General features: G+C 44.1%; 1 protein-coding gene across 1 annotated transcript in view; it reads left to right on the forward strand.

Moving 5' to 3' along the window:
• NRIP3 (nuclear receptor interacting protein 3) overlaps positions 1-11,033 on the forward strand; it is a 38,495-nt gene extending 27,462 nt beyond the window's left edge. The window contains exons 4-7 of the mRNA XM_074998926.1: positions 3,531-3,670; positions 4,545-4,597; positions 4,828-4,925; positions 8,550-11,033. Of these exons, the coding sequence (XP_074855027.1) occupies positions 3,531-3,670; positions 4,545-4,597; positions 4,828-4,925; positions 8,550-8,565 (307 nt within the window). The 3' untranslated portion in view covers positions 8,566-11,033. The remainder of the gene's footprint in view (positions 1-3,530; positions 3,671-4,544; positions 4,598-4,827; positions 4,926-8,549) is intronic.
• Positions 11,034-25,330: the final 14,297 nt, after the last annotated feature.

The raw sequence follows: 25,330 nt of genomic DNA on the forward strand, positions 1-25,330 counted from the left end.
TTCCCTAAGGACCATTACACACCATTAGGTAAATACTGCCCATTTTCTGTAAAAGACTGTTTGTTTGCACAGTAGTTTCTAATGACAGTAAAACAGCTGTACCTGCGTTGAACAAGGAACTACACCACCTGCCTTTGACACTGACAGGTGATGCTAATGCGTTTGCTGCCCACTCCTGGAAGGTGATGAGCACTCCTGAGAGGAGAGGAGAACTCTCGACTCCCAGTGAAGCAAATGGAAGCTGACAATGCTTAGCATCTCTCCAGAGTGAGCCTTTGCACAGCAGACCAGAATGGCGACTGCTGTGTTTGTTCTTGTCCATTTACTTGTCAGACTTGGTTCTTGTGCTATATTCAATCTTGTTGGAAAAAGCAGCTCCAGTATTTGAACAAGCTGGCGTACATCAATCCATGGGATGATTTCTGCTCCTGCTGAAGTCAATAGGAAACTTCCTGCAGGTTGAACCTCTCTGGTTGGGCAACATCTGTAGTCCAGCATGATTTTAGTTAGCCACATGAAAGTTTATTTTCAGCCACCAGTCCTGGCTCTCAGTATCCTGTGGGGTTATTTACTTGTAATTTACTCCTACATGTCTTCTCAGAGCCCAGTAAACAGTGGAAGTGCTTGTAATGCTGTTAGACAATATTGACCTCCTGTGGTCTGGCAAATTCTCTCATTTGGCACTGGTCAGGTCCCAAGGATGTTGGATGAAAGAGCTTCAACCTGTACTACAGGAGCACCTCAGGGCATCAGCTGTTTTCCATGCCCCACATGCCCTGAAGGAGTTAAAGTGTAAAATAATAAATAGAAGAGAACATTATTAACCCCATTTTCTTCCTTCATCCATTTTAACCTAGGCCTTGGGCCACTTTAGATACTCTCCTTACATGTCAGGAGAGACTGATTTAATTAGCCTGAAGTGATGATCTGATCCTTTGGGTCTGGCAGTTAGAGATATTAATGGGATCGCTCTGCAGAGAGAGTGACGAGGATACCAATTCACCATTGTTTAAGTATCTCTGTTAGCTGATTACGTCTGGAGCCTTCTTACTTTTCAAGCTTGCTCTCAAGCTGATTTTCTGTCTGATGAAACATCCATGAACACATTTATTACATGCCTTCCGGGAGCTGTCCCCATACATCCAACTTGTATGGAGGTTCAGTCTGCATTGCATGCTGCTGCCACTGCTCTGCTTTGCTTAACTGAGTCTGGCTCTGACTTGCAACCAGAAGCAATCTGGAAAAGGCAAAAATCCATGTGTCCTCACCCACGTCATTTTTCTCTCTTTCCCTGACCCGGGGAGAACAGGCTGCACCCAGGCCTTGGTTACAAATATGTAACCCCTTTGAAGTCAAGGGGAGTTGAAGGGGATCTGGATCTTAGTAATGCACGTGTGATAAAATAGGCGAGATCTTGGCTTCTTCTCTGCCTCCTGCATAGTGCTCTCGTGGCACAAAGTGGGCAGGAATCAGCGGCATCTCATCTGTGGTTGTAGAGCCAGCACAGCTGGCTCTGACAGACTTCCTACCTGGCAGCCCTCAAGATTGGTGGTACTTCAGGGACAGGAAGGGGAAAGGAGTGTTTGGGGTCAGAGTGCTGCACTGCTGGCAGACAGTTCCTTGGCTGTTCTCACAAGCCCATGGAGTTCCCAGCAGCACCCAGTCTGCGTCCTACATTTCCAGGGTCAGCATGAAGTCAGTCTGAAGCAGGAGCAATGATGTCTACATGTGGAGGTAGCAGAGAAGAGAGATATTTGCTGGCTCCATTAAAGAGCTCTGCTTCTATCCCAGCTCAGATTGCCATTGACATGGGGAGGCAAGAGCCGGTGTACTTGTTTTCTTTATATTTTACTAGAAGCTGTGTCTGGCTGGCTGGCATTTTACACTGCACTCTATATACCTGAACACCTGTATCTCCTATAATACAGCCCAGACAGAAAGAAACTGAATACAATGCAGACCTGAACATATCTCATATCATAATTAATATAGACTTTGGACAATAGCCCTCTTTGAAGAGCTCCTTTGTGGCTGAATCTGTCCCCTTCTCTAATAATGCCTGCTGCAGCCAGGCACAATGCTATGTAATGTCATGTGAGTGCTGGTGGAAAAACAGATTTCCTGATATTGTATTTATCCTTCTCATAAGCTGATTATCAATTTAGATGGTGAGGTTATCATTTTGTCATGCTTAGTCCTGTGTTGCTGGTAGAAATATTATTGATAATCACCTGCTTCACTCTGATTAGTTAATCAGAATGTCAAATGATAATGAAATCAGTGAAAAGAGTTTTTGCATTCTATTCAGTTTAGCTGCTCTAGAAGGAAACCCCAGGGGAAATGTATTCTACTTCTCTATAGTTAATGCGCTTGGTAAACCAGGACATATGGACAGATCGAAAGAAATGGAAATCAACACAATTAATAAATTGAAACTCTTTGGTTCTTTGCTCAGCAAGATAGTTCTATTGGGCAGGCAAATGGCTCTTTTAGTCGAGATAACCTCAAAATGTCTTGTTCAGAGTTGGTTCCTCTAAGGATGACAGCAGTGGGTGTGGGATGAACTTTAGGATAATCAAAAATTAATATGGATTATCCCAGGCAGAAATCATCGCTTTGTATTTGAATTTCTGTATAATTTCAGTTCAGTATAAAACATGAAAAAATGAATCTAAATACCTGTTATCAGAACACTTTATGGAAAGTAAATAACAAGCAGTCTTGTAGCATCTTAAAGGCTAACAAATGTATTTATTAGGTAATGAGCTCTCATGGGTCTGAGGAAGTGGGTCTTACACACAAAAGCTCATTATCTAATAAATAAGTTTGTTAGTGTTTTAGGTGCTACAGGACTGCTTGTTATTTGTGAGCTACAGTCTGACATGGCCACCCCTCTGAGCCTATGGAATGTAGTGGGCTAGGGAAATACTGTCAACTATAACACATACTGTTAAAATACAACACATTGTTGACAATCCTTTCCTCTTCTGTTAGATATTTTATTTTCTATGTCACCATTTCCAGTGAGATAATCTGTCATCATATGCTAATAAAAAAAAAATCACACGCACTCTTCCACTGGAAAGATACTAGGGAAAAATTATCAGCCAAATAATGATGTGGTGTTATTGGTGCTACCACATGGATTCAAAGTGGAGCAGAACATGCGTACTCTGGGACTGAATTTGGACCATTAGTACTAGAAGAGAGATTTAAATTAACAGATTCTTCTGTCCTGGGGAAATGAGAGAGAGAGAGAGAGAGAGAGAGATACCTTTGGGAAAAAGTTGTGAAATACAACCCAAAATAATTTCTTAATATAAGGCCTGATCTTGCCCTGTTGAAATCACTGACACTTTTGCCATTGACCTAAACAGGATCAGTACAGAATTTCATCACAGGTTACCCATAAAGCAGCTTCAGATGATGATCACGTAATAGGAATGACTTGAAAGCTGAAAGAACATAGTTCTACTGCCATCTCAACTGAACACCCGTTCTTAAATGCAGTTACTGGTTTCAATGTACAGGTTAAAGGAGCATATCAAAACCTACCAGGCTGAAGGTGAGAAGATTTCGTTAATGCGCAATATGAAAGTGATTGGCCAGATAGAACATTTAGCTGTTACACTGGGAGTGCTCCATGTGGACTGTTCGGCGGTTGTCACAGGTAAGTTGTTGGGCATTATCTTTGCAGTGTGGTAGATGTGATCTAAGCTGATACCATATCTATTTTCAGTGCTTTTTTTGTGCTGGTACTTGGTGGTACAGAGTACCGGCACTTCAGCAGCCCCAGCCATAAGCTTGGCTGAGGAGAGGGGGCAGGCAGCTGGCTGAGTACCGCACCCGCCACGCTTTTCTTTTAAACAAAAAAGGCACAGTCTATTTGTGTACTACAAAGTAGCTGTGTGTTCATTTTGGCTCATATAAAAGAAATGTGAAGCTGTTTGACCATTTTAAAAATAGTAAGGGAAAAAAACAAACTCTCATTCTTATGTTTAAAGTGAACTTACTGCTGGAGCAACTGTTCACATCTGTCTATCCACAGAACGTGTAAAACAAAAGCAGCAATATGTAGGATTCCCTGTACTTCCTTGCCAATAGCATCCCTTGTCACTGACCTGGTGCCAGTGTTGTGACTACCAAAAAAATGATTCTTCTGTATTGTGAAAATCCAATCACTAGGAATTAGAGGGAAGCCACCAAATTCATTAAACACTAGGGCCTGATCAGGCCATAGCAAATTTAAGTCACTACAAAAAGCAGTCAAGTCGCACTTTAAAGACTAGCAAAATGGTTTATTAGGTGAGCTTTCGTGGGACAGACCCACTTCTTCAGACCATAGCCACTACATTTAGCCGTTAAGTCACTACAGTTTGGGTTACTGTCAGTGACTTTGAGGTGAAAACTCTGGCATCTACTTCTTTCTAGACTCAGTGAGTCCCTCAAGTCTGTGTTTTGGGGAATGTCTCTCCAAAAAAAGTGGAGATATTTGCAAAGATTACAGTAGGCAATTGTTAATTAAAATTTTTGTTTTTAAACAGAAGACAAAGAGAAAAACTTCTCCCTTGGGCTCCAGACCTTGAAATCTCTGAAGGTAGGATTTCCCTCTGTGTACCTTCTTGTGCTTTTACTATTCCTGAGGGGAGCATTATGTTGTTTTAATTTAATCTCTTACATTAATATGATGAAGTGGGTCTTTGCCCACAAAAGCTTATGCTCCAAAATATCTGTTAGTCTATAAGGTGCTACAGGATGACTTGTTGTTTTTGAAGATACAGACTAACACGGCTACCTCTCTGATTATTATTATTATTATTACTTCAGTGTGTCATAAATATGGAAAAGCATCACCTTGTACTGGGGAAGACAGAGAGAGAAGAAATCCCATTTGTTGATAATAACATCTCCACAAAAGAAGAGAAGTAAGTGTGTAATTTTAAAGTTATAGTGGAATCTCATGTACGTATTTGTGTTTTTGCCAGGTATAGAGGAGGTCTGGCCATGGTAGTCATCAAACTGAACCTGATCCAAAGACCACTGATATTAAAGGAAGTCTTTCTTTAACAATATCAGAGACCTTTGCATTGAGCCACTGGATTTTTTCCAGTCAATTCCTGTCATGTTTATATAAACTACACTTAAACAACAAAGGGGTCATTTTCAAATAGATGCCTCGAGGGGATAGACTTAGGCTCTTGACTAATGAGGGTCATCTGGTTGACTCTTAACACTCTGCTTTGAGAACATTCCCTGTGAAATATTTTTCTGGAAAGGACTTTAAATATGAGGGAAATGAATATGCACAATGCCCACACTGCAGAAATGTTGTGAAGCGCTTCAAGGTAAAGGTGTTATCCCTTCCTTCCTCCTCAACCCCATAACATCTTGATACCAGGATGAGTATGCTGATGGTCAAAGGCCTTGCAGGACGTCTTCTCAATGGAGGAGAAATCAGTGACTTGGAGCCTGGATATATTTTAAGTATCACTTGCTTTATTTACACATACCAGTCCTGAATTGAGGCAATCAAGGAGCACATAGGGTGATCCTGTCTCCCAGGAATAATAATACTACAACCTAGCTGATACACAGTTCTTCCCATCAGTAGCACTCTCATCTTCTCTCTCTTCAGATGGGAAGCAAGACACAGAAAGATCAACTTTCCTAAGATAACCTGAGCTAGGCCTAGAACCCTGTTTTACTGGATCCTAGGCTGGTGCCCTGCCTGTTAGACCAAACTGTATCTCATTCTGGCTAAGTCTATACTAGCCCAAAACTTTGAAATGGCCATGCAACAGCAGATGGGAATAAAGGGATTTCGAAGTTGACAGGGACTTTTCAAAAAGGAGCCCCATCTGGACGAGCTGCGCGGCAGCTAGCCGCATCAATTTCCAAGTGCCGTGGCTGCCGGCATTCTAATGAGGCGCTGAATATATATTTCAGCACTTCATTAGTAAACTTTGAAATGGCCATTTGCATGGCCATTTCGAAGTTCTGGGCTAGTGTAGACACAGCCTCTGAGTATTACATCAATGTCTGATTGTGAAAAAGGTACCCTACCTCAAATAAGGACTCTGATCAAAGGCCAAACTCTCCTGCAGCTCACATAGCTTCTTCTCCCAGGACCACTACTTTTTACAACAAAAACTAACAGCAACACAGTATGTCTTCCCAAAACTGAACATTTGCTCATTGCTAAGGACAAGAACTGGGAAGATGATGTGTAAGGACACCACCTGTGGCCTGTGATATAACAGTATTGTCAATTTTCATAGTGTTGTTCAGCTGTCTTTTTGCAGCCCATTATTATCAGTAATTATTTGTATTACAGTAATACCTACAGACATCACTAGTTCAATGTGCTGTTGTGCTAAAGATGACCCCAGTAAGTACAGCCTAGTGGCAATGGTTTACTGTCTGAAACCTTGGAAATAAATAATACTTCAGCTATTTCTGCTTGCTTTCATATGGCAACATGTACTAACAACTAGATTAGTGACTGGACACACATATACAGTGGTCACCATTTAAAAGTCAGCGTTTACCAATAGTTGACACACAATTGTATTTGAAATACCACTGCTATTTCCCATTCTAAGCAGAGGGTAATACCAAGGGATCTCAGATCTGACTGTATGGTGATTATGGTCCAATGCCTATTTTTTTGATGGCATTTCTTTGCAAGTCTTTGGCGTTTTTGATACTCCTTCCACTACTTTCCTTGGTATAACATACACGTTATCATGATGATCCCAGACACTGATGTACTCCTTGCAGATGCAAAACTCCTGTTGATTCCCAACAAATTTACCACCCATAGCTTGGCCGAGTGTGAAGAATGCTGCCAACTGGCTACCTGGGTTAAGATGTAAATTTGGGCAAGCTGTGTCCTGGGAAATCTGGGGTTAGGTAGAGGCAACCAGTGCAGAGATTGCAGGAGGGGTACTGGCCATGCACCCCTGCCCTGCCCCTTTCCTCCCCCCGGTCCTCTACCCATGGCCCACCTCTTCCTGAGGAAGGACCAGCCACACTACTTCCAATAAGTATAGGTCAGTCCCCACCCCTCACTCCCTGAAGTCACACAACCTGAGAGTAGTAAGAGCTAGGAAGTTTCCGCTGCTTTCAGGCTGTGCCACTCAGGGGAGAAGTGGGACTGCCCGTGCACTCATCAGAAGCGGCGTGGCACTGATGGGGGATGTGGGGAAAGGGTGCATGGGGCCCCCTGTGCACTGGTCATGCATTGCCTATGGGGTTAGGAATACCATTCAGCTGATATTATGAATCAACAAGGTAAAACCAGCATGCTTTTCCCTTTACCTTCAAGCCATACTTGAATATAGCAGAAGCTAAAGTTTTATATTTTGCTAGAACTAGTAACAATAAGTGCTAATATTGTTAAATAGTTATCCCTTAGTATTGACTAGAGTCCACTCATGCCATTTGTACCCAGCCAAAATGTAACGTGTAGATTTCAAGGCTAATGTGTAACCTGGTTGATTTAGGGGGTCCCCCTCACCTTTTCACCAGTTCCTTAGACTCTGGGTAAAATGCACTATCCTTACCCAGTTCTCAGAGTTTAGGGCCACTCAAATCCACTTCCAAAGGCTCAGGGTACAATCTGGTTCATTTAAGTACCCACCCTCACCCTTCCACAGGCTCAAGACACCCTTGTCTCATAGGTTTGCAGGGTCTTCTTACCAGTGAATGAACTTTCCCAGAAATAGCCATATCCTCTGTTTGTTAACAATTACCAAGCAAAATGCACGTGCTAAGCATACAGTGCTATGATCAACAGTCCTGATCATGCCGGCAGACTTACCCTGCTGGCCACACAAAGCTGGTCTTGTCTGCGTTCTGGTTGCTGCGCGTTAGACTTGTGTGGACTAGTCTTGGCAGGTCTGATTGTAGAGTGTGTCTTGGAGGCAGTGAGGGTGTGTGGGTTTTTCCTTCTCATCGTCGTCTTATTATCCTTTTTTTCCCCCACTGGTCTCCTTCTTGGACCCCAGTTTATAGAGTGAAATTTGAGTCCTGCTTAGTTATACCATAAACAATCATTTTACTATAATATCACAAAATAATTCTGTGACCAATCCTAATATTGCAAATAAGTTCTTTAACCAATCAGACTTACCACCTGAGTTGATTTAAATCTTGCAAAATTAGTTATGCAACAGACAGAAACAGTAAAAAAAAACAAACAAAAAAACCCAGAGACCATACAGATGAACAACAGAGAAGCTGGGATCATAAAAAAATACTACAGATTTTATGATCATAACTGTTGATAAGTGACAGGCACAATGCTATCAAAGTATTCTTCAAACAGCTTACGAGATTTGTCACTTATCTAGTGATGGTGAGTACTGTTAGACAGGCCATCTCCTTAACAGCCCATATGACCTTGTTTTGATATAAATTGGAAGGAAAGTGAGGAACTGATTTCCTGCTTCTTGGCTCATGGCAGCTGCTCTCCTAATGTGGCTTCAGAAAACGGAGCCAGACTTTACAAAAACTATTGTATTACAGTCTCTTTCTTCCCATTGCAGCTCTTCTGAGGAATAAAGATTGAAACACACACAAATGAGAGACCCTGTCATCAAAGGAAAAGCACTGCAGCTGTTCCAGGAAAACATAGCAACATATAACATTGATAACACCTGTTAGGCTACAGCTGTAAAACAAAATTAAATCATATTCAGTAGCCTTTAACTTTGCCATGATGTTTTGTTTATCTATGGTTTTGAGATAGAAATGTATGCTTATTTTGTAGACTCTGCTGTAGCCCCACCAATTATGAACGTTTAGACAAACCTGATGAATTTAGACTAGTGATGATGAAGGAACTTTTTATAGTAGCCTCAGTTGACACAATTCTATTTTTCTTTGATTAAAAGCTACTGGAATTAGACTTTTAGTAATGATTTTTTTCAATAGCTAATATTTACATATACTAAATTGACAACACCAGGTCAAATAGCCATAAAAGGAAGCCACTCAGATTAAATGTCAACAGAAATATTGCACACAAGTGGGTAAAAAATCATACTAACAGACACAATGTTATTGCCATGTTCTTAAGGCTGTGACTGTGAAGTCAGTGAGAAGAAGAACCCTATGATTATTCACAGATTGAATTTGTCTTCAGGAGCTCTGTTACCAGAAGAACTCTGCCATAGTTCAAAAACAGCAACTCTGGAAAATTCTTTACCTTGCTAGATTTGCATGGTAAGCCATAAAGAAAGAAACAAGTACAAAGTTTTACTGTCCAAAAAATCAGCAGTGCTGCTGATCGATATTTTGGCCTACTGATTCACCTGTGAATCAAGCCTTAGCTGTGCAGGTTATTGGGATCTAAATTCATTTTGAGCACCTTTACTCTTCTCTCTATCCCCATGCTGCTTTCTGAGCCCATACCAGCACCACAGCTCCAGACTGAGCCCAAAACAGCTCTTGGAGTACCAACAGCTAGACAGCTTCCCCAGGAAGTCTAAGAGCTTGTCTAGACTTGCAGTTTTCCCCAACAAAACAAAACAAAACAACAAAACCCAACAACAACCAAGGAGCGTTCACACTGCCAAGCACGAAAAGTCAAGATAAGAGGGTTTGTTCCTCAAAATAATAACTTAAGCTGTGTGAGCTACTTTCATCAATTCCACCCCCCTTTCAAGGTTGAAAATGAATATGTGTAACAAAGCACAGCTGTTGGCTTATGTGAATGCTCCTTTTGCAATTCTGTGGCTGTGAACTATGGCTGTAATTGTGAACGCTCCATTTCACAATGCTGTGGCTGTGTGAGCACAATTTTTCGACTTTACTTATATTAACTTTGGGATGTCAAAAAAAAAAAACAACCAAAAACATGCAATATAGACACAGCCTTAAAGTGGAAGACCAAACCTGGTCCCCCTGAAAGAATTTGGCCCTTATGCTATCTTGTTTTAATGACGATGCTTACCTGTGTAACAAAAGAAACTCACTGCACCTCTTGGAACTTTGCTAGACAATCAAGTCAGCTAATATACTTCTTATTTTAATGAGCCTGAGTGTTTGGCGTAACAGATGTCAATGCAGCTATATTTTCCAAAAGTTTCTTTAAATTCCTTCTTATGCTGTGTAACCATGAGGTTGAACCCTGCAGCCATTACTAAGCCTACACTCAGGCCCCAATCCAGCAAAAGCACTTAAGTACCTTACCGAATTGGTACCTAAGCATATACTATACTTAAGCATGTGTGTAGTTCTACTGAAATCAGTCAGCCTATTGATGTACTGAAAGATAAATGTGTTATTAAGTTCTTGCTAGCTCAGGGCTTCAGCTGGTAAAATCCTGCTAGACCAAGTTCCTGCAGTACCCACTGAACTCAGTGGGACTCAGCACCTGTTAAGAATTGGCCTATTGGGAATTTTGCCTGAATAAGGACTTAAGGCCGCTCATTGACTTCATCGGGAATTAGATCAGGACGAAGGCATGGCCAGCACAGGTTGACCTGGGGTATAGGTTTGTTCTGTGGTTAGCTGATTTATTCAGAATAAAACAGATAGCTATATATTGCTGCCCTGCATTACCATTGCAGGTCTAGCCTTTCCAAATGGATGCCTGTATTTCACCCACTTAGAGCTTGGTCTCTTGCAGTGGATTTGAAAACTATCCAGTTGTATGTAGTCTTGGGTATTTATATTGCTGTCCAATATGTATTATTAGTGTTTTGGGCTATTTTCTATTTCAGTGATATGGTGCAGTACTCTCCTCTACATACAGTATTTCATATAATACAGCTCTATGTATGAGGGGGTTGGACTGCAGAATATATTCCTGCCAATGTGTTGTACAAATATCTTTCACTAAATAGAGAATATATTTGATGAAACATATATGTCATGAATTTTGTATTTTCGTATTTTATTCTGTGTTTGTTACTGTGCCAAATGTCAAACTGAAGTCTAAATAAAGTTAAAGCTCCTATAACATTTTGTTTGTGCCCTGAGTACTTCAGTGATACGTTGGTACAAGCTTTAACCTTGTAGCCATTGAAAATACATGATCTAGGTCTTTAGCTTGAATAATCAATAAAGTAGTTTTGCAATTCTACCTAGAATTTATTCTCTGCAGTAGTGACATGAGTCATTTACCGTATTATCAGCAAATAAGTCCCTTTCTGATCACTTGCTTCCACTCATGCTGAATAGAATGTAGCACTTTGTTCTAAAGTAATAATGCTGGAATATGTCATCTTATTTCACTGTATATTGGACTGCAATCAGATGTTTGAAATTAATTTTGTTTCAATTTTTAATTTTTTTTAAAAAAGAGCTGTCTGCTCTCTTAAGCTTCCCCACCTCACTGAGGCAAATATAGGTAGGTTTAAGATAATATCAAGGAGACTTGGTGACTTTCAGCAACTCCAATAATCATACTCCTAGAAACCTGGAAAGCAAAATAATTACATGAATAAAATAGAAAGGTCATGTTTAGTGGGTACATCGCCTGCAACATATCAACAATTAAATCGCAGAAAGCTCAGAAGCTAAGCTTTTCCCAAGCTTGTAATTTTTATTTGAACAGTTTGTTGCATTGAGGAGTAAGAGTAACATGACAAACATGATGTGTCAGAAGATGGTTAGTAGGAGATGTTGCTGTCTTTATATTTATAGGGTTTACTAGCACACTCTCCTCCCTTCATACTGTTATGCTTCTCTAATCTAATGCTTAGCTGAGCTGAGGTTCCTCGCTTGGGCCATGTCTAGATTGGCAGGTTTTACTGGCAGAAGTGCATGTAGGAAGATCTCTTGCAACAAAACCTCTGTTGGCAGTGCGTGTCCAGACATCAAGGAATATCGAAAGAACAATCTGCTTTGTCAACAGAGAGTGGACAGACAGCCTGGCCACTCTCTCATCAAAACTGCCACCCATCAGCCAGGGTTGCCAGTCACCCATTCCTTCAGGAGCTGGGGCCAGAGCTCTGTGGAGATGGTCACTTAAAGGGACCCTTCTGGACAGCTATCAAAGGGGCAGCTGAGTTAGTCTGTATCTTCAAAAATAAGCAGTCCTGTGGCACTTTATAGACTAACAGATATTTTGCAGCATAAGCTTTTGTGGGCAAAGACCCACTTCATCAGATGCATGAGTGGTGGGTTCCAGGGGAGGGTTTAAATATATGGGCTTATGTAAAGGAGGGTTTTCTAATCAAGAGGAGTGCCAGAGTTGACAAGGTCAGTTCAGTCATGGAGGATGTGGCCCATTATCAGCAGTCAGTGTGGACTTGAGGACAATTTGTACCTTCAAATCAGTGGCACTGCTATATGCCGCCCGCATGGCCCCACAGCATGCCAATATTTTAATGGCTGACCTGGAACAACGCTTCCTCAGTTCTCGTCCCCTAGCGCCCCTCCTCTACTTGCACTACATTGATGACATCTTCATCTGGACCGGTGGGAAGGAGGCTCTTGAAGAGTTCCACCGTGATTTCAAAAGTTTCCACCCCACCATCAACCTCAGCCTGAACCAGTCCACACAAGAGATCCACTTCCCGGTCACTACTGTGCAAATAAGTGATAGTCACATAAACACCACCCTATACCGGAAACCCATTGACTGCTATGCTTACCTACACGCCTCCAGCTTCCATCCAGGGCACACTACATGATCCACTGTATACAGCCAAGCACTAAGTTACAACCGCATTTGCTCCAATCTCTCAGACAGAGAAAAACACCACGAAAGCTTATGCTCCAAAACATCTGTCAGCCTATAAGGTGCCACAGGACTTGTTGTTTCTGGACAGCTGTTCTCTGAGCCTGCTGCGGGTTCAGCTACCCGTGTGAGGGACAGCAGCGCTCTCACTGTGCCTGCTGTGCTTGCCCTGTGTTAGGGGGTGACACAGCCGGTGCATGGGCACTGGAGCTGCCCCTGGGCTTGTGATGGCCCCACATAGTCATGTTGTGGCTGGTGCTGAACTTTCTGGTAGCTGACTTCCTGTTCCTCACCAAGGCTGGGGCTGAGAGCACCTTTGGGGATGGTGCCCTGGTTGCAGGACTTGCACATTTTCACCATTCCGCTCCCCTCCAGTGCACAGGCAGCTCCGGAGGCACCACACCAGTTTGGACTGGTGAGACCAGCTGGGCATGGAGCAGCGGGACAACCAGCAGTGGCTCCAAAACTTCTGTATGCAGAAGGCCATCTTCTTGGATCTCTATGCCTCACTTGCAACCGCCTTCCGGAGATGCCATCCATCTGTGGCCTGCCATCCCTGTGGAGAAGTGGGTTGCAGTTGCCCTCTGGAAGCTCACTACCCCTGACAGCTACTGGTTGGTGGGCAACTAATTTGGTTAGGGGAAGTGCACCACCAGGGCTCTGCTCATGGAGGTAATACACTCCCAGGCAGTGGTCTCTGCCTGGAGGGGGATTGGTGGCCCGCTAAAGGGGGACCATCAGGAAGTGGGATCAGGAGCATGAGGAGTGGAGTTGGGGTGGGGGAGAAGCCCCACAACTGGGGGACCATTCTGTCCCACCTTCACAGAGCTCGACTGCTGTTGGGGGGTGGCCTCATGGAGGGCTGCTGGAGAGCTAGGGGAGGCAGATGGGAGGGGACTGGAGACCCCCACCCCCAAAGGGCCCAGGTACTTTCTCCCTCAGTCCCTGTCATGTGTGTTCAGTTGCCTCTCTCTGCAGATTGTGAGGGCCATCAACATGATCCCGCTATGGAGGGTCATCCATCTGGGAGTCCTTGATGAGGTTGTGGCTGGATTTGCCACCTTGGGGTTCCACCACTGCACTGGGGCCACCAATGGGATCCACATCCCTATCTGTGCCCTGGAGCATTGTGTGGCCAAATACATCAACCAGAAGGACTCCATGGTGCTGCAGGCCTTGATTGACCACTGTGGACAGTTCACGGCCATTTATGTTGGGTGGGCAGGCCAGGCACACAATACCCAATTCCACAACTCCAGCCTATGCTGAAGGCTGGACATGGGCACATTCTTTGCCCCACCATGAGTTGGAGGTTGGGGACATGCAGCTGCCATTCTGCATTGTGGGGGATGCATCCTACCCCACTCATGCTGTGGCTGATGAAGCCCTATACCGGCCAGCTGGACCCCAGCCAGGAACTATTCAATGTCTGCCTGAACCACACCAGGATGCAGGCCAAGTATACCTTTGGCCACCTAAGGGCACTGTTCAGGTGCCTGCTCATCCGCCTCGATGTGGGGGAACACAATATCCACCAGGTTGTGTAGGCTTGTTGTGCCCTGTACAATGTTGTGGAGGGAAAGGGTGAGGCCTTCCTTCCAGGGTAGGGAGTGGCAGCCAGCCATGAGAGGCATGCCTACGAGCAACTGGGCACAGCCACCATCTGACAGGCCCAGCCACCACCTGACAGCCACCCTGCTGGAGGAGGGCAGAGGGAGGCGGGGGGAACAGAACAGTTTCAAGTTGTGCTTAATTCACGTTAAAGCCACTTACGTGCAACTTGAAGCCACGTATTTTGAGTGTTTACTGTACTAGGGCCCCAAATCACCTTTCCTACCCCACAGGCTATAAGGGCTCAAGAAGAAAAGCAGTAGTTCAAGTTCAAGGACAAAGTAATTCAAGTTTATTAGGGCCAGAATGGGAGGGTGTCCTGTCAGAATGAGTGAGAAATAAGATGAGACACAATGGTCTAGTGGCACAAGCACAGACCTGTAATCCGTTTTAGTCAATGTGTCTGTGCTAGTAGGAATGATAAGGAGATATGGGCCATGATGCATACAGCACCTGGATACCTGGTTGTAGGTCTGGTGTTGCTGGTGTAGTAGAAGGAATGACCCAGGATCTACAAGATGTCTGGATTTGGATAAACTCTAGTTGATGTAGGCTCAATCAAGACAAGGCAAAGCTAGTGGTAAGCAACAGAAAGAATTGGATATCTTGTCTGTCTAATGATATCTTGGGACAAGCTAATCTAGAATATACACATATAAACTAAAGGTTTGATCCTCCCTCCCCGCCCCCCGTGAAATCAATTGCAATGCTCTAGTGATGCAGGTTTAGACCCTAAAAGAACATTTGCAAATAGCACTTAGAAGAAAGAAAGAAAGAAGGGAAGAAAGAAGTGATGTGACACTAAGAAAAGGTTATACCTGAAGGCCTAAGTGAATGATAGAAAGGAATTCCTAACGTGAAGCTATGTCTAGATTGGTGAGTTTTGCTGACCAAATTGACAGAGAGTCCAGATTGCAAAGTGTGTTCTGTTGACAGTAAGTCAATGGACTTTTGTTGACAGCTGTACCCTGCTTTGCACAAGAAAGAATGCTGCTGTTGACAGATGTTGAAAAAATGTGGGTCTGGATGTTCGGGGGCGGGGGGGGGGGGGGGGCGTCCGTCAACAGAAAAGGGCTCTGGAATGCTGTGCAGATGCCCTGGTGAACACCTTGTCCACAGCAATTAGCACTCTATGGTTCCTGCCTCTAGCCCTTCTTAAAACTACAGGGGGCCAAGGAAATCTGTGGCAGGAACCTGAGCATGTGCGAGCAGCAAAGCTACCATCTGCTGTGTCCAATGACCTCCCAGTGGCACTTTTCTGACAGTGTTGTCCCCGTGGCTGAGCAGGAGGGAGCAGCTTCGGGGCTCCCAGGACCCTCTCTGGGGCTCCAAGAGGCAGGCCTCATCTTGGTCTGGCCCAAAGAGTCAGGTCCTCCTGGCTCTCTGGGCTGAGGAGGAAACTGTCCAAGACCCCTGGGCCAGGTGGCAAAATTCCGAAATCTATGGCCACTGCCCTGGCTAAATGGGGATATCCCTGCTGCAGCCTTGAGCAGGTCAGGGCCATGGTCAAGAAGTTGTGGCAAGGGTATGTGTGGGCCTGGGATGCTGCGCACCACTCCGAGACAAGACCACCCTAGTGCCCCTACTACAGGGAGCTGCACCACATATTGTGGTGGGGGGGATACCTCACCTGAGCCTCGACATGGGGTTTGAGTTTCCCCAGTGCAGCAGGAGCCCCCAGAGAAGAAGGAGCAGGAGGTAGTTGAGGCCCAACCCCTGCAGGAGCCAGACTCTGAGGCTAGCAGCCTCACCCCAGTGCTGGAACCGGTCCCTAGCAGCTGGGCGAGGGTCCCGCTGGTAAGTACCCCTCGTGTCACTCACCCCCAGGCATGGGAAACAGGTGCAGATGGGGGTATGCTTCAAGCATTGCTCAGACAGCTTGGGCAGGACTTCAAGCTGCAGTCACAGCACATGATTGTGTGAGCGACCCAGCCCGGGAGACAGCCCCTAGGCACAGGCAACATTCTGTGGGCTGGTCAGTTTTCCAGTCCTGCAACTTAAGGGGAGCTGGTAACCAAGTGGCAGCCTGGTTTCTGGCTGCCCTGAGCTGGCAGAACCAGGATACTGACCAGTCATGAGCTGGTCAGTTTTCTGGGTCCTGCAAGCAGCAGGGAGATGGAAAACTCCCCTGCCACTCTGGGAGCCAGGCAACTGATCAGTCCTGGTGGGCTGGTCTGTTTCCCAGCTCCTGCAAGCCCAGGGGAGCTGGGAATCTGGCTTCAGCCTGGTTTTCCCCTTACCTCCCCGTCTTGTGCAAAAAATTCGAGTTACATGGGTGTTGCAAGAACGCAACTCGAGGGTTTACTGTAATCTCAAATGGGAGGTCTCTGTTTTTTTGGGTGAAGAGAGACAGGAAGGAAGGGGCAGTGGAGCGGTGCCTGGAAACAGGTTACAATGAAAAAGTCTCAAAATATGGCCTGAGCGCTTCCCCAAACGGATTGCAAACTATTTTGAAAAAGTTATTTAATTAGGCCTACGCGGCTGCTGGCCCAGAAGGGAGAACTGGCAGGAATGCACCTGTATGCATGGTTCCCAGCAGCATGCAGGCCCCGCAGGACCCAAAAAGTTCCAGACACAAAGGGCACAGCTTGGTCCAGGAAGTTAAGCTTGCTGCCTTCACCGCAATGCAAACCTTGCTGAACAGAGAGTTGCCTGAGCTGATGTGGTTCTGCAGCCTGTGGGCAGGGCCTGTGGGCTTTGCTTTCAGTTACCAAGGGTGGTAGGGGGGAGATCCCAGTGCAAGGACACAGATATTAGGAAGTGGGGAGGAGGTGGGTTCCTAGTGTGAGGGCATGAACGTTAGCAGAGTGGCATTCCAGCATGAGAACATAGGGGAGACAGGGCAAGGACTCAGTTTCATGTCTTTCTTCATGTCTTTGTGTAGGATCCTGATCTCTGTCTGGGCTCCTGGACACTGAGGCCATGGCTACATCTGTTGACTGACATTTTTATCAGAAGAGATTTTTCTGACAAGACGTCTGTCGACAGAGTGCGGCCACACACTACCACGGATCGAAAGGGCGATCCACTATGCCGACGGAGCAGCCGGCCTATCTAGCCATTCTCTCGATAAAATAGCCAACCAGAAGCACAGCAGACAGGGCTGCCACATGTCCTGGAAGCCCTGTCTGTCCACAGAAGGCCCCTCAGAGTGTCCACACAGCTTTTTAGTTGACAGACTCTGTAGACAAAGGTGCTCTTCCTCATCTGGGAGAGGCAGATGGTTGTCAGCGGAAGTGCCAAGTTTTGCTGCAGTTTGTGCGTGGAAGTGCAGTGAGTTTTGTCAATAAAACTCTGGTTTTGTCTTTCCAAAAAGGAACGGAAGAGACAATCTCTGCTAACCAGAAATGAGCATTCTCATCATTAACCAGTGTTAGCAGCAATTTCAAGACTCATCATATGTTATGACCTTTTGTGATAGCTCTCTTAGCATCTTTTTACACAATGTCTCACTCAGTGTGTTGCCAAGAAATTCAGTCCCTCAGGCAGGGAGGATTTCACAAAAGAAAGAAATCTGAAGGAGTTTAACGCCTCTTAATTCCAGAGAAAACTGGCTATTAAATCGAGTCAAACATTCCGTTTCTGGGAAATCAGTTTCAAAAGGTGATATCAAGCTGTTTAAGATTATTGCCAGCAAATATCAGACTTCAGACAAGTATGTGAAGACTAAACCAATGTTTTAAACAGTCTAAAAAAGGGAGAGCTTGTTGCCTTCTCAAAGCTGTCATCAGTTTAAAGCATTTTTATACAAGGTCTCCCAATACAAATGGCCTGAAAGCTGCAGCAGTTGTTGGCCATCAGTGAGATACACTGTTACTCCCTTGATTATATTATGCCAATAATGGAATATTATTACGTGTTTTCTATAGGTGGTTGAGGTACCTAGTAAGAGGGAACGATTTTTCAGTTTATCTCCAGCTCCCAGAACATGCAAAATATAAACATCTTGTTTTGCATATTATAGATTTACATTGCGCCTTATGCAATAGCATAGTATCTTAGCAGAAGCCAGCGCACGTGAATATTCTCACCTATAATTTCAAATGCACACATCAACTAGATCATGCTGTTAATTTTTAAGCAGAAAAACACATTGACTTCAATGCAAATTTCAGACGAGAAGCTGATGGCATGATATGGCCAGGCTGTTTACAGACCTGAACCTGCAAGGATTTACATGCATGCTTAGCTATAACTATCTAATGGTCCCAATGAATACTTTAAGCTAAGCACATGCAAAGTCTTTGCAGGTTCAGACACTGGGGCTTAACATGAAGCCCACTGAAGTAATAGGACTTTTTCCACTGATTTCAGTGAGCTTTAGACCATGTCCTTACATCATTTATTGCATGATCACAACAGGCATCAAATGACAAATTACACTGACATGTACTGACCTGCATATTCAGATCCCTGTATTCATCTGAAGTTATCAATAGGAACATCTACTTAAAAGTAGCAATTTTTTATGGTAGGCCAAATTCTGTCCTCTTGTCCACAAGTGCCACTGCACAGACTCATTGGGCTGCCCACTGTAACCCAATGTCAGACTTTTGTCTAGTGTATTTTTTGACATGCTCAGTAATTGTGCTGTTATTCTAGCAGCTTGCAACACTGTTTGCAAGAGGATATTCCAAGCAGCCAAATAGTTTTAAGAACACAAGAACGGCCATGCTGGGTCAGACCAAAGGTCCATCCAGCCCAGTAGCCTGTCTGCTGACAGTGGCCAGTGCCAGGTGCCCCAGAGTGGGTAGACCAAAGACAATGATCAAGCGATTTGTCTCCTGCCATCCATCTCCAGCCTCTGACAATCAGAGACCAGTGACACCATTCCTATCCTTGACTAATAGCCTTTTGTGTACCTAACCTCCATGAATTTATCTAGCTCTTTCTTAAATTCTGTTATAGTCCTAGCCTTCACAGTCTCCTCTGGCAAGGAGTTCCACAGGTTAACTATGCACTGAGTGAAGAAGAACTTTCTTTTATTAGTTTTAAACCTGCTACCCATTAATTTCATTTGGTGTCCTCTAGTTCTTGTATTATGGGCACAAGTAAATAACTTCTTCTTATTCACCCTCTCCACACCTGTCATAATGTCACACCTCCATAACCTGTCACCATCTGAGCCCCACCCTGGATTATTCTATTTACTTTCCGAAATCCACAAACCTGGGAACCCCGGATGACCTATCATTTTGGGTACTGGCACCCTTACCACTGGACTATCCAGTTATGTGGACGCCCTCCTCAAACCCTATGCCACCAGCACTCCCAGCTATCTCCAAGATACCACTGACTTCTTGAGGAAATTACAAAACATCGGAAAAGTTCCTGACAACACCATCCTTGCCACCATGGATGTAGAGGCTCTGTACACTAATATTCCACATGAAGATGGATTACAAGCAATCAGGCATACCACCCCTGATGTCACCACAGCCAATCTGGTGTCTGACCTCTGTAACTTTATTCTCACCCACAATTATTTGAGATTTGGGGACAATTTATACCTCCAGATTAGTGGAACTGCTATGGGCACCCGCATGGCCCCACTATATGCTAATATATTTATGGCTGACCTGGAACAACAATTCCTCAGCTCTTGCCCCCTATTACCCCTCCTCGACTTAAGATACATTGATGACACCTTTATGATCTGGACCCATGGTATAGAGACTCTAGAAGAATTCCACAGAGACTTTAACAATCTGCACCCTACCATCAACTTATGCCTTGATTACTCCACGTGAGAGATACAGTTCCTGGACACTACAGTACAAATCAAGGATGGCCTGATTGGTACCACACTCTACCAGAAATCCACTGATCACTATACGTACCTACACAATTCTAGCTTCCATCCTGCACACATAACTAGATCCATTGTTTACAGTCAAGCCCTTAGGTACAAATGCATTTGCTCTGGTCTTACTGACAGAGACCAAAAACTACAAGATCTTTACTAAATATTCATAAACCTGAATTACTCACCAGGCGAAATAAAAAAAACAAATCAACAGGGCCAGATGAATACCCAGAGATCAGCTACTCCAAGATAGGCCCAAAAAAGCCAAGAAGAGAACACCACTGGTCACTACCTACAGCCCCCAAGTCAAACCACTGCAACGCATTATTAAAGACCTACAACCTATCCTTAATCAGGATGCCATACTCCAGAAGGCCCTAGGTGACAGACCTGTTCTCTCCTACAGACAACCTCCCAACTTTATGAGGATTCTCACCAACAGCCACAGTCTCTATCACAGGAACACCAGTCCTGGGACTTTTCCTTGCAACAAAGCCCGCTGCCAGCTGTGTCCACATATCTATTCTGGATACCATCACTGGACTGAACCAGGTTATTCACAGAATCACGGGCATGTTCTTATGTTCCTCAACTAACATCATATATGCCATCATGTGCCAACAATGCCCAGATGCTATGTATATTGGACAGACTTCAAACTCTCTTAGACAAAGAGTTAATGGGCACAAAACAGACATAAAACCACTCCTGATCCACAAACCAGTCAGCCCACATTTTAATGGAGTGGGCCATTCTGTTAACGACTTAAGAGGTTGCGTCTGACTGAAGAAGAAGTTTCACACTACTTTGGAAAGAGAGGCTGCTGAACTCTCTTCTATATTCAAATTTGACACGTTAACACATGGTTTGAACCGGGATGCAGATTTTCTGGGACATTATAGGGGCTCTTTTGCCTACTTGGCTTAATCTAATTCTTGACTCCCCCCACCCCTCTACTCTCTGATTTGCTCACCTTGAAAATTTTTTTTCTGATTTGTCAACCTCGATTACTATTTTTGGTTCTCTATGCCTTAAATATTGAGTCTGTTCTGGTATGGCTATGGTCTGAAGAAGTGGGTCTATTCCACGAAATCTCAACTAATAAATTATTTTGTTAGTCTTTAAAGTGCTACTTTACTGCTTTTTTGTTTTGTCATAAGTTTATATACCTCTATCATGTCCCCCCAGTCTCCTCTTTTCTAAACTGAAAAGTCCCAATCTTTTTAGCCTCTCCTCAGACAGGACCTGTTTCAAGCCCCCAGTCATTTTAGTTGCCCTTTTTTGAGTCTTTTCCAGTGCCAGGATATCTTTTTTTAGGTGAGGAGACCACATCTGTACACAGTATGCAAGATGTGGGCATACCATAGATTTATACAGGGGCAGTGATACTCCTTGTCTTATTTTCTATCCCTTTTTTAATAATACCCAACATCCTATTTGCCTTTTTGACTGCCTCTGCACACTGCATGGATATTTTCAAGGAACTATCCACAATAACTCCAAAATCTCTTTCCTGATTAGTTATAGCTAAATTAGCCCCCATGATATTGTAAGTATAGCTGAGGTTATTTTTTCCAATGTGTATTACCTTACACTTGCCCACATTAAATTTCATTTGCCATTTTGTTGCCCAATCACTCAGTTTGATTAGATCTTTTTGAAGTTCTTCACAGTCTGCCTTTTCTTGATTATCTTGAACACTTTAGTGTCACCTGCAAACTTTGCCACCTCACTGCTCACCCCCTTCTCCAGATCATTTATGAATAAATTGAACAGGATTGGTCCTCGGACTGACCCTTGCAGGACTCCACTAGTTACCCCCTCCATTCAGATAATTTGCCATTTATGCCTACCCTTTGTTTCCTGTCTTTTAATCAGTTCTCAGTCCATGAAAGGACCTTTCCTCTTATCCCATGACAACTTAATTTACATAAGAGCCTTTGCTGAGGTGCCTTGTCAAAGGCTTTCTGGAAATCCAACTATGCTATATCCACTGGAGCGCCCATGTCTGCATGTTTGTTAGCCCCTTCAAAGAATTCTAACAGATTAGTAAGACATGATTTCCCTCTGCAGAAACCGTATTGACTTTTGCCCATCAAAGTATGTTCTTCGATGTGCCTGATGATTTTATTCTTTCCTATTGTTTCAATTAATTTGTGCGGAATTGACGTTACAGTTACCGGTCTGTAATTGCCAGGGTCACCTCTAGAGACCTTTTTAAATATGGGTGTCACATTAGCTATCTTCCAGTCATTCGGCACGGAAGCTGATCCAAAGGACAGATTACAAACTAGTGTTAATAGTTCTGTAATTTCCCATTTGAGTTCCTTCAGAACCATTGGATGAATGCCATCCAGCCCTGGTGATTTGTTAACATTAAGTTTATCTATTTGTTCCAAAACCCCCTTTAATGACACTTCAATCCAGGATAGTTCCTCAGTTTCATTTCCCACAAAAAATGGTGCAGGTTTGGGAACCTCCCCAACATCCTCAGCCATGAAGACTGAAGCAAAGAAATCATTTAGTCTCTCTGCAATGGCTTTATCCTCCTTGATTGCTCCTTTTGTATTTGTATCTTCTAGGGGACCCACTGGTTTTTTTAGCATGCTTCCTGCTTCTAATGTATTTAAAAAACATTTTGTTTTTACTTTTTGAGCTTTTGAGGGCTCTTTGTTAATCTATATGTTCCCTGAGGAAGCAGGTTCATGCTTAGAGCCTAGATAAATGAAATGCAGCTATTTCAGGGACCCAGTGATAACCTGATCATGGTTAAAAGCTGGTTCTGTTTTATAGTGTACCCAGGATAAAAAGCTCTATTTTAAACATGTGCCCACAACATACTGTTCCTTTGGATGGCCAGGGACATGCTTAATGTCTGATCTCTACTACTAAATGCTACCATGGTACAGGATAATAGGATTGTAACAGCACTCCTTAATAGGGTTATATGCGGTAGACATAGGTTCCTGTTGTTAAACACAGTGGCATTCTAACACAGGTACCTGACAAGTTGAAGCTAGAATCTTTTCTGGGAACTGTGCTAATGAATAATACCATCAACTAATCTCCTGGCCTAGGGACAATTGAACTGACCATACCGCTTTCCTCCTAGAAGCACTTTGTATATTGGGGGCTGGGTAATGTGTACAGCCGCAGTGGTTCAGTAGTGCCCAAGGATCCTCTGCACTGGGGAAGACTTAGATTTCCTGGTGTCTACTTTGACCTCTAGGCTACGGACACTATTGCTGCTTATCTTTTGCCAGCTGAGCTCGTAAACTCCCATCACACTCTCCTTTATTTGTTTGATTGTTCCACGTTTTCCAAACTTTTCCACTAAACTGAAGTGTAAGCACCAGCATCTTCATCTGCAGCTGACTCTCCTGGAAGCATAGACTCCTATAGCTCTCAGCAGGCTCCTTCTAGCTCTTAAAATGTTATCCTGTGCCATATGAAGTCACACTGAGAGGCAATAGCTAAATGACACCAGCAATCTACAATTCCTTATTTAACTTAATTGGAAGAACACTGGAAAATGGCTCATGACCTTAATATCGCAGCAGCCAGGCAGAGACTGTTTTGAACGGCTTCCTCTGCAACAAAATGTGATCTCAGTATGAGCAAATTCACGTACAAAGTTAGTCAGTTGCTTTAAGTGTCAAATTAATTAGTCCTCAGGTAGAATTTGGTTTTAAAAATAGCTTATCTCCATCCAGAAGGACAAGGTGGCTTTTCCCACGCCTTTTCATATTTAAAAACAAACAAACAAAACCCCCCCTAAACTATTGCATTTAGTCTTGACCTGATAAGGACATGTTTGGCTTCAAGGAAGAAGTTGTTAGTTAGTAGAGGGCTCTTAGAATCCACAGGTTTTCACTGCAAGTCTGCTGAGTCAGAGGGACAACTGACCTTCCATAAAGCATTACGCTCATCCCTTGCTATACGAGCACAAGTGGTTCCCAACTTTCTGCTCATAGGTGAAAACTCATAAGAGGGACATGAAATTACCATTAAAATACATGTAGAAGTCTCTGATTGGTTCCTAGTGCTCCTAACTCAGGGAAGGAGTGGCAGCATGTGGTGCTGCTTTGGAAAGGTAAGGGAACCTTGGGTTGTGGGAGGTGGAGGTTGCAGCGGGTTAAAGGCTGGGGGCAATTTGGGGCCATGTGCAGGAGGGAGGGTTAACACCTGCAGGTGGCTCTGGTGGAGGAGGTGACAGCTTGTTCCTCTGGGCTGCAGCAGCGTTACCTGGGGGGGTGCAGTGGGCAGGGGTGTTCGGGGACGGGGCTGGGCTGGGGGCTGTGTGGGGAGCTGCAGGCTGGGTGAATGTTGGGACTGGGCTGGCGAGGGGGTGCGTGGGGAGTTGCCGCAGGGGGAGTGTTGGGAGAGGGATGGTTGGGGCTGTGGATCTCCCTGCTCCCCTGGCCAGGGACCCCACGGCTGGCTCATGTAAGCGGGAGAAGTTCTCTCGCATAGCGAACAAAGGTAACAGAGAGGAAGCCGTGCTAGTCTATACACTATCAAAACAAAAAGCAGTCAAGTAGCACTTTAAAGACTAGCAAAATAGTTTATTAGGTGAGCTTTCGTGGGACAGACCCACTTCTTCAGACCATAGCCAGACCAGAACAGACTCAATATTTAAGACACAGAGAACCAAAAACAGTAAGCAAGGAGGACAAATCAGAAAAAGATAATCAAGGTGAGCAAATCAGAGAGTGGAGGGGTCGGGGGGAAGATCAAGAATTAGATTGAGTTAAGTATGCAGACGAGCCCCTATAGTGACTCAGAAAGTTCCCATCACGATTTAAACCATGTGTTAATGCTCCGAATTTGAATATAAATGTCAATTCGTCCGCTTCCCTTTCTACAAAGGAGCGATAATTTCTTTTCAGTAACACACATACCTTGAGGTCATTGACAGAATGGCCCATTCCATTAAAATGTTGACTAACTGGTTTGTGGATCTGGAGTGTTTTGATGTCTGTTTTGTGCCCGTTGACCCTTTGTCTAAGGGAGTTTGAAGTCTGTCCAATATACAAAGCATCTGGGCATTGTTGGCACATGATGGCATATATGATGTTAGTAGAGGAGCATGAGAAAGTGCCTGTGATTCTGTGAGTAACCTGGTTAGGTCCAGTGATGGTATTTCCAGAGAAGATATGTGGACACAGCTGGCAGCGGGCTTTGTTGCAGGGAAAGGTTCCAGGACTGGTGTTCCTGGG

This window comes from Carettochelys insculpta, chromosome 6 (genome assembly GCF_033958435.1).
Source record: "Carettochelys insculpta isolate YL-2023 chromosome 6, ASM3395843v1, whole genome shotgun sequence".
Taxonomy (NCBI): domain Eukaryota; kingdom Metazoa; phylum Chordata; order Testudines; family Carettochelyidae; genus Carettochelys; species Carettochelys insculpta.